The sequence below is a fragment of the Tupaia chinensis genome, unplaced genomic scaffold, assembly GCF_000334495.1.
Source record: "Tupaia chinensis unplaced genomic scaffold, TupChi_1.0 Scaffold000322_1, whole genome shotgun sequence".
In the NCBI taxonomy this organism is placed as follows: domain Eukaryota; kingdom Metazoa; phylum Chordata; class Mammalia; order Scandentia; family Tupaiidae; genus Tupaia; species Tupaia belangeri.
This window is the reverse complement of record NW_006159816.1, coordinates 4,487,606-4,497,694: the sequence shown is the minus strand read 5'-3', so window position 1 is coordinate 4,497,694 and position 10,089 is coordinate 4,487,606. Positions and strand designations below refer to the sequence as shown.

The following is a 10,089-nucleotide window of genomic DNA, read 5'->3' as shown; positions in this document are numbered from 1 at the left end:
GCTCTAGACTAGGAGACACCCCTCTAACACATTCTCTGCTCTTAGAATCTGAGTGTTTGGTAGCAGTATGAAGACTTCGTTATCAGAGGCTGTTTTCTTGGTTACATCAGGCACTACCTATATTGTAATTGTATTTCTTTGAATAGTAGAAACAGAAAATCAGATCACAGAAAGTGAAAAAAATTATTTTAATTAATGGTATGCCTTCAGCTAACAGTTTGAAAAGAATAAATACAAACATTTTCTTATCTGGGTTGGTGTCTTTGGGAACCCTTATCTTAGACACTTTAAAACTCTGAATGTTTTCAAGTTTAATGGTGAGAACAACCAAAAGATTCCAGACTGAGGAAAAAAAATGACTACGTATTTGGATATTCTTTAAAGTATAGAATATTATGGTTATTATAAAGCAATTGTTATTTTGGAAGTTTTAAAACTTCCTCACCTTTTGATTTATCTAAAAATAGTTCAAATTGAAAAATGTATGATGCTTGAAAAATAAAAGACTGAGTGGAGCAAATAAGAATTTAGGGTAGAGTTCTGGCTTTAGCTGGAATTATTTTTGCCTTGGTTTTAGAATGTACTTGGATGGTCACATGTAGTAGAGACGATATTACAGGTAGAGCAACTTCACCTTGAACTAAATATTTTATTTTCTTTAAGTTATGGTTTTCTAAAAGTGTTTCTATGATAATTCAGTTTTATGGGAAATCAGATAATTCAACTTAATATGCTTGCTTTTAGCAGTCAGTTTATCTTAATAGAAAAGAAATTCTGACAGACTGATAGATGATATCTTGGAATTCCAGTCCCAAGAAGGATTGACATGAAGAGGGCCTTGCCACTTGGTGCCACTGATTAAGCTAATTCATGCCAATTCCAGGGTCATAGATGTGCCAAATGGTTTTATGGAGATCTTTTTTTTTTTTTTTTTCTAACTCGTCTGATTTTTATTTTGAAAGGAAATAGTGGTAACTATTTTCTATTGAAGAACCAGTCTGGGTCACATTTGGACATAAGATGTGTACATATTTTGTATAGAGTCCTTTTAGATAACTGTATCATTCAACTGTTTCCTAAGTGTCATATAAGTTATAGGTTGCCCCCCTCCCCCATTTCTCTTGAATGACTCATTGAGATGTGCATCTGTCTGGGTGAGCTTCTGCTTTGGAGGACCTCCTTTTCTAAAATGATTTCCCAGTGGCCACTGGGGCTTTAAAGATGTTAGTATTTTTACACGTTAATCAGAACCACAAACATGAGACTTTCTTCTGGCCTGTACCTGTGGGTGGTGGTGTTTTTCTTCTTTTAGCAACAGGAATTTGTTCCACTTGAACCACTTCTTTGAGGACTTCAAATTCTTTAAAGATATTAGTATTTTTTAATTAACAAAGGCAATGGCATACATACTAAGAATGTTAGTATGTTAACAGATATTGTAACTCTGAGTTAGAAATTTTATTTTTGTTCTAATAGTGGGATTTTGTACATTATGTAGGTTGGAGGGCAAGTCACAGTTCAATGTATTGAGGATGTCAGACTCATTAAAGATATTAGTATTTTTGCGTAAGAGTTTGTGAGAATGCACTTAAAACACGAAACATACTTTGCAGGCTGAGGGAGATAGATTTTCTTTCTTTATTTTCATAAGCAGAGAATTATACCTTTGGTTGGAAGATATTCTGGAATTTCAGGAATAGCCTCTGGTACCTCCACCTCTGGAAAAACTTCTGTGATTGTATCAGGCTCTTTAAAGATATTATTAGGTTTATATATTTAGAAGTTGCAAAGCTCATGTAACATGAAATCTTTGAATTTTAAAACCAAAGATATTCGTCTTGAGTTTGATATAGTTGAAATATACCTTTAGTTACTGGCGTTTCTCTCTTTTTAGGAATAGTCACATATATTTTGTCCTCTGGAACGACTTTCTTGGATGGCTCACGCACTTAAAAGATATGATTATAGTTATATTTGTAAGTGGTGAAGAAAATATTGAGCTTTCAAAATAAACTGAAAAATAAATTTTCTTCAGACTAGATTATTGGCATTATATACCTTTTGCTAGTTTGGTTTTTATCATTTGAGGATGAGTCACAAATACTTTTTCTTCTTGGACTGATTCTTCAGATGCTTCATAAACTTTAAAGATATTAGTATTTATGTAATTAGAGGTGCTTCAAGGTAGATAGAAATAATATTACAGAACACAAAACATACTATACATTCATCTCCCAAATTAATAGTAGTGCATGGACATAAATTAGTGACAAGAACGCACTGGCTAAAAGTAAGCATCACACTCAGTTTTATGATATAGGACTAGGACTCATCATTTCTTTATGATAACACTGATAAAATTGAGGAATTCATTGGTTAAAGACACTATAATTCTTTCTTTTTGCCTGCATAAAGTTATTGATAAAATGGCCCTATTTATCTTATTTTTAATGAATGTATGAATATTGAGTTACATATCGAGAATTCTCATCCTGTATTTGACTTACTGAAAATTCATAAATGCATGCACATTCTTTCCTTTCCTTTTTTTGGGGGGGTGGGGTGGGGAGAGGATTTTGCAGAAAGATAGAGACAGAGAGACAAAAAGAGATAAGGAGAGAAACCAGCCCCTAGGGGGTATGGCCATGCTGCAATCTCTCCTCCATTCTCCTCTCGGACATGGAGTGAATTTAAGCCACTGGGTCCAGGACTTAAACAGCAATTGACTACATGGGAGTCCAGCAATGTGGCCATTACACCATCTGCTGGTCCCCATTCTTTCCTTTCCTAAGGAACTAGTTATCTATGTTTTGAAATTGCACCTAATTTATGGTTTCACAGTTTAATATAAATGTGAAAACCTCTTTTTTTTTTTTGGAGAGGTTTTTGCTGTAGGGCGCGTGTGCTCGCCGGACAGACAGAGAGAGACAGAGAGACAGAAAGCGAGAAATCACCCCCCAGGGGGGATGGCCACGCTGCAATCTCTTCTCCATTCTCTCGAGATCTTGGGCAAGCACGCACATGCGCCCGGCGTGAGTTTAAGCCACTGAGTCCAGGACTTGAACAACGGTCAACTACGTGGGAGTCCAGAAACATAGCCATTATGCTAACTGCTGGTCCCAATGTGAAAACCTCTTAACTATTGGAAAGAATAAAATAAAAATAAAAATATTAAATATTTGGAAAATAAAGCAAATGATGACAATAAAATTTTTCTTTAGATTTTAGAAGAGAAGACTGGCTGATAACAATAACCAAACTTAAACATAGAAAGGATATTCAAAAGAGGAAGTGATCATATACTTTTATCCAACCTGCTCTAACAGAGTGACCAAAGTGATAACAATAATAATAATAATAATAATAGCAGTTTAATAGATAATTTTTTAGGCTAAAAAAAGGATATCTTTACTGCTGGTGTCTTATTATTCGGATTACTGAGTAATAATTTTTCTACTCAAATCATTCAATGGCAGTTTTGAATAAAAGAAAAAATTGATAATTCTTTAGAGATTTTAATGGCCTTATATATCTGTGGTCTTTTGAGCTGCATTGCCAAAATATTTTCAATGATCATTGTGAGGAGTAAAAAATAATAATAATGGTAAAGGATTTTGATTTTACAAAATCCAATTAAAATATTATTATAGAGTTAAAATAAATTATTTCACAATCTCAGAAAATAAATTGCTTCAAAGCAAAAGGCATCTGTACACAGAACAAGTTAGAAAAATTCAACAAGAAAAATTTCTTTAAAAATTGGGCAATGTTACAAACGTATTTCTTTTGAAATTGGTAAGGAAATATGTTTTGTCTGAGACTAGTAATTATTAAAATTATTTAATTTGAGTCACATATTTCTGGCCTGGTATTAGTATGTTTACTTTTTAAAGCTATGAAGACAAACACAGTGAATTAAGGACACACACGAAACTGAAGAGAACCTCCCATTTTTCTGGACTCACTGTATATCTCTGTGTCTTCAGGAAGAACAATGGAGTATTTTTCTTCTTGCATAATTTTCTTAGGCACTTGAGGAACTTTAAAGATATTAGTATATTAATTGCTATAAATAATAATATATGATATGAAATATAAGGATTTAACATTACACACATTTACTTCAGAACACAAAAAACTAAAGAAAGAGTTATTTCATGTGAAAAGTATCAGCATATACCTTTAGCTGGTGGAATTTCAGGCTTTTTAGGAACAGCTTCACGAACTTTTTCTTCTGGAACAATTTTCTTGGGTACTTCAGGTGCTTTAAAGATATTTATTTGTCTTATTTTTAAGAACATCATAATTTGGTATAAAATACCAAGACAAAATAAAAAAAGGACATCTAACCAGAAGAATGTAAAAAAGTTCAAAATTAAGGCTACTAAACACATGGTCAAGGCATTTTTTACACTGCCTTGACAATGCCTTCTTGATTTTCTAGATTAGAAACACTTTGTTCTTTGGAGACGCTATCATTTTCTATTGTTACTGAGATCATGTTTATTTGTCTTGAGAACTTCTTTATAAGAGCTTCTGAAGGAATTATTTTGAAGTAGAGTTTAAGAGTCAACACTATCTAATTATTATATAAGAAGACAATCAGCATAAGCAACCACAACTTTTAGGCTTATATAAGTCTTTGTTCCCAGAGTTCACTACAAAAAGGACAGTTATGTTGTAGAACATTGAAGTCATTCATAGCCAGCTTATGGCTAGAGGGGAAAATGGTCTCTTCTCCAAGGTAACTGATTAAAAAGGGATTTGTGTATTAGTGGTGAATCAGCAAAGGCAAATACCTTTAACTGGCAGAACTTTGGGTTCTTCAGGAACACGTACTTTTTCTTCTATCACAATTTTCTTTGACACCTCTGGTACTTTAAAGATAGTAGTAACAATTTCTATTACTTTCAAACATTCTTTTAAGCATGAAGATTTTTTAAAAAGTAGAGCTTAAGAGATACATAAATACAAAGCAAAACACAGCCACAATATGAAATACAGACAACACTTTTTCAAATACACTACAACATTTAAGACAAATGTAATTATGACAACAAATATGACAACAAAAGTCCAGAAGAATTTCCCCATGTTAGAATCGTAAGAACTTGACAAGAAAACTTAACAGCCCACCTTCAGCTGGTGCTATTTCTACTTGTTTCAGTGGAATAATTGGTACTTCCTCCTCAATGATAACATTTTTACATGCATCGGGGACTTTAAAGATTTAAGTTTATATTATTGATTAGAGGCTAGTTTTTAAAACTTCTATTGTGAAATTCATGAGGTTTACAAAAATGAAGAAAGCAGGGATACTAAACACATTTTCACTGTGCATATTTACTAGGTTTATCAATAAGCACCTATATGAATATATAGTCAAATAGCACCAAAGAATGAAACAGGGTTCATTATTTGGTTGACAGGGGTATTTGCTTTATGTACTTTAGGTATCAACACAGTGAGTGGCTTTATTTGGTAAACTACCCTTGGACCTTTAGCCACCTTAAAGATATTAGCTTGTTTTAAAAATTCCAAAACACAAAACACAGATGAAAAGCATCAAGTACAATGCAAACTTGGAAAGCAATCAAGGTGCTACTCTACATAAAGTTAGGTAAGAAATGTTTCACCAATAAAATACCTTTGGCTGGTGGTTCTTTTCGAGGAACAACTTTAGTGGGTGGTTTTTTTGGAGGGATGATTTTCTCAGATATCTCAGGCCCTTCAAAGATATTAGTGTTTTGGTTTAGAATGAACTCTTCAAGTATTATGAAGCACTATTACCAAAGTTAGTATAATGAGAGCGCACAACATGCTTTTTACTATTAATGTTTTCTGAACTTTTACCACACCAACTTCTGAAAAAGACTTGATTTTGCTAAACATCATTTACCTTGTAGATTTACTAATATAGTAAATACACATACATATTTGTTTGTATTATACACATTCTACTCATTTATGAATGAACTGGAGTATTATTGCACAGAAGTTATTTTTGCTCAGGTTTATCCTCAGAAAATACCATAATGCAGATGCCATTGCTAACATTTTATTAACTTTCTTTATGTTATTTTTCTAATGAGAATATTATTAATTATTATTATTTGTAGAGGTTTTAGCCTTAGGGTGCATCTGCTCACCAGAGAGAGAGAGAGAGAGACAGTGAAAGAGAAAATGAGAAATCACCCCCCACTGGGGATGGCCACACTGCAATCCCTTCTTCATTCTCCTCCTGGGATCTTGGGCATGCACACACACATGCTCAGTGTGATTTTCAAGCCACCAAATCCAGGACACAATGTAACTGCTGCACCATCTGCTGGCCCCCAAGAATATTATGAAAGGTGAAAGCTTTCAATATGTAATTATTAGTATGTGAACAGTTGACTGAAATGATAACAAAATCAACAGTCACTTTGTCTGAATATGTAAATTCCTTAATGAACCAAGGAGTTTCTTCATTCAACTTACGACAGTGGTCAGTTATTTTAGTACTTGTAATGATCATGTAACATTCTTAGATTCTTAGTGACCTCCTTGGATAAGTAGATAATGACATATTACTAACTCATCTGTTAAAATTATACTGTCTGCTTAATGTCTACTTGATAACAATCTGTATGTTAAATAGTTTAAACTCATGCTTAAAGTGTTTCATAGGGTTTCTAATGTTCCAAATGGAACATGAAAGGTACTTTCAAAAGAAAGTTAGAGCAAGATTTAAGAATTTGGCAATTTCTGCAGAATTCCCTATACCTTTAGGTGGAGCTTTACGTTTTTCATATACTTCCACTTCTTCAGCCTCTAACACTTCAATTACTCTATGAACTTTTTCAACTTTGTGTTCTTCTTCAACTCTCTGTTCTTCTACTTTGATGAATTCTTCTACTTCGTGGAACTCTTCTTCTTCAAAATATTCTTCAACCTCATGGAACTCTTCTTCTTCAAGAGCTTCTTCCACTTTTGCTTCTACTACTTCAAATTCTAGTCTTTCTTTTACTATTTCCTCTTGGTGGAAGATAACTGGTAATTTTTCTTCAATGAGAGTTCTCCCTGAAAGAGCATCTATTTTAAGAGATTTATTTTTTTAAACACAGAAGAAGCCAAGATGTGAATTCAAAATATATGGGGAAATAAAAAACAGAAAAAAAGGTTTGCATGCAACAAGAAATGAAAATCAAAGATATTTTCAAAAATACCTTTAGTTGAAGGAACGGCTTCTTTTTTAGGCACAGGGACTTTCTTTTCTGAGACTTTCTTTTGTACTTCGGGCACTTTAAAGATACAGTTTTAGAATTTAGGACTATCAAGAGTAAGCTTTTATAGATGAAAGACAAAAAACAATGACAACACAGAGACATAAAACACAAAAATCTTAATAAAAAAGATAAAAGAGGGAGTTGATGTTTAAAAGAGAAGAGATACCTTTGGCTGGGGGTGCCTCTTTTTTCTTCACTGTAATAGGTACTTTTTCCTCAGGAACTTTCTTTGTCACTTTAAAGATATTAGGGGTTTAAGTTAGTGGACAATGCACAATAATAAACATGAAATGAAAACATAAGAAACATCAATGTTACACTAAACAAAGTGTCTAAGAAGTCACTTTATGTTATTGGACACTAATTTTATAGGCAATCAAGATATTTCCTCACATCATTTATGCTAACCACACTGACAGAAGGAGACATGCTCACAAAGAATGTGTTATTCTGTATTTTTTTACAATAGAAAGTGTTACCAATATTGGGCCTACTTCTTGCATTTTTAATTTGATAAAGGTTTTCTGGAAGTGATTACCATTATACAGTACTTAAGCTCTGACATGAACATCATGCTCTTCAGGGAACTATTATATTTGCCGAGGAGTCCACCATGACAGGGACAAAATAATCTAATGTCTTAAAGTCACTATCTGAAGGTGTTAACTAAATTAGGAAGTAAGGAGAAGTAGACATTTTGTAATAACCTTGAATGATTAGGCTAAATATCACCAAAAAATGAGACTTTAACATAGTTATTATCCAAGCATTAAAACATATTCTTCTCTATAAAATAGTAATTATAGTAAAAATAAATTATAACACATAAGAAAGTCATTATGTATATAAATATAGATGTTATCATATTAAAATTCTCAGCTATTTAAAATAAGAAGCTTCTAGAATAATTAAGACACACACACTCACACACACACACACACACACACACACACACACACAGAGAACACAATATCATCCATTAACATTCAGAAAAGGTCAAAGAAATGGAATGAGTTATGTATTTATTGGTCCTTAATCAGTTTATCTTTAAATTACTGTAAGAAAAAAGTAGAAGACTCATTTGGTTTTTTAGAAAGAATGGGAATTGAAAAATTTTACAATCAGGAATGCTATACCTTTAGCTGGTGGTGCTTCTACTTTTTTAGGAACAGGAGTAGGTGCCTCAGGTACTGCTTTCTTAACCACTTCAGGTGCTTAAAAGATATTTAAGGACATTTAGAAAATGACATGCAAAGAACAGAACACCATATACCAAAATAAACAAATAAATAAATGAATAAATAAATAATACAAAGCATTGATTTATTTTTAGAAGATATTAGCAAGCTAAGTGGTAATAATGTATATGGGGTAGGGACTCTACCAGTGCAAAAAGATCATTTAGAGATTCTATAAGCAAACATAATATCAATTATATAAAAGATTGTCATAGTCTTCAAGAATAATGAATTAAGAATGATTCTAAAAACCGAACACTTTCACCACAGACATAGAGTTTTTCCCCTTACATTACTATTGAAGACAAAATTAAAGACTGAAATGTAGGACAAAGGATTTACAGCAGGGACTGGCCAGAAAAAACACAATGCAAGTAACTGAAAAATCATCTCTCATTCTTAGTTTCAATTCTTAGTCATAATACAGAGACAGAAAAATTTAGGGGAAGAGGGGACACATAGGTTCAGGTGCCAGGAATAATTCAGATTCAGTTTATCACTGTTATGGTGTAAGAAAAGTAATCTGGCAACTATTAGATTTAGACAAATTCTGAGAAAGATTTGGAACACCAAGTGCAGGATTTTAAATGCCCAATGCATAAATGCGGTTGTACCTCTAGGTGGCGCCACCTCTTCAAACTCTTCTATGCTAGGTGGTTCTTCTGGGATCTCTTCTGGAATAGGCTCTTCAGGCTCCTCAGGCACTTTAAAAGATTTTTATTTTTAAAGTTATTTTTGCAATTCTTTTGAATAGTAGATGAAAATGATAAATCTGAAAACTGTTCAGTCTTTCATATGCTTGTGAAAACCCACTAGACCTTACAAAAAATCTACTGGGTTTTCAAATAAATTAGGCCTTTTTCAGCGTTTTAGAACTGGAAAGGACCACAGAGAATTTAGTTAAAATCATTATTTTTTAATGGAAGTAGACTTGTTTGAATTCACTCAGCCACTCAGGGGTAGAAGGCAGATTTTTCTGCACCAGTTTCTCAGACTTAACTGAAATTTCTTTTAGATGAGTTAATTCCACAATTGCCAACAAAGTCATTTGATGAAATATTTTCACAGCAAATATAGCTTTACTTTAAAAATTCTCATTAGTGTAAAATGAATAACAAACAGACATGCAAGGAGAATCAAATGGTATTAGTTTGCCTGCCAAAATCTTATTAGGTAAATAATAATTCCTTTTAGAGTCTAAATATGCTTATTTTCTGGTAAAATGTACATTTACCTCCAAGTATTAGGCGATGATAAGACAGTGTTTTAAAATATTATTTTCTTAGAAAGTCATCTACCTTCAACTGGCTGAACTTCCTCTTCTTTAGGGAGAATGATTCGTCTTTCTTCCACTTTCTTAGGTACTTCAGGAACTTAAAAGATATTGGTTGTTTTAGACATTTAACGTGCAAGAAGTAAAGAAGAATAAAGAGCAAGTTTCCAATTTTCAACACAGAAGAATAAATATCACAATATACATGCACAAGACGAGACTTTTCGACATTTCACAGAATCAGTTAACAAGAGAATAAAGAGTTTGTGGTTAAAGATTAAGAGGCCCTTAAAGAGATAGTCTACCTTTT

The 10,089-nt window shown here is 32.8% G+C and overlaps 1 protein-coding gene across 1 annotated transcript in view; it reads right to left on the bottom strand.

Annotated features, from left to right (window-relative positions):
* The window catches only part of TTN (titin), a 306,431-nt gene that overhangs the window by 147,379 nt on the left and 148,963 nt on the right, over positions 1–10,089 (bottom strand). The window contains 8 exon segments of the mRNA XM_027773115.1: positions 4,800–4,877; positions 5,648–5,728; positions 6,766–7,062; positions 7,209–7,283; positions 7,435–7,503; positions 8,405–8,482; positions 9,121–9,210; positions 9,805–9,879. Of these exon segments, the coding sequence (XP_027628916.1) occupies positions 4,800–4,877; positions 5,648–5,728; positions 6,766–7,062; positions 7,209–7,283; positions 7,435–7,503; positions 8,405–8,482; positions 9,121–9,210; positions 9,805–9,879 (843 nt within the window).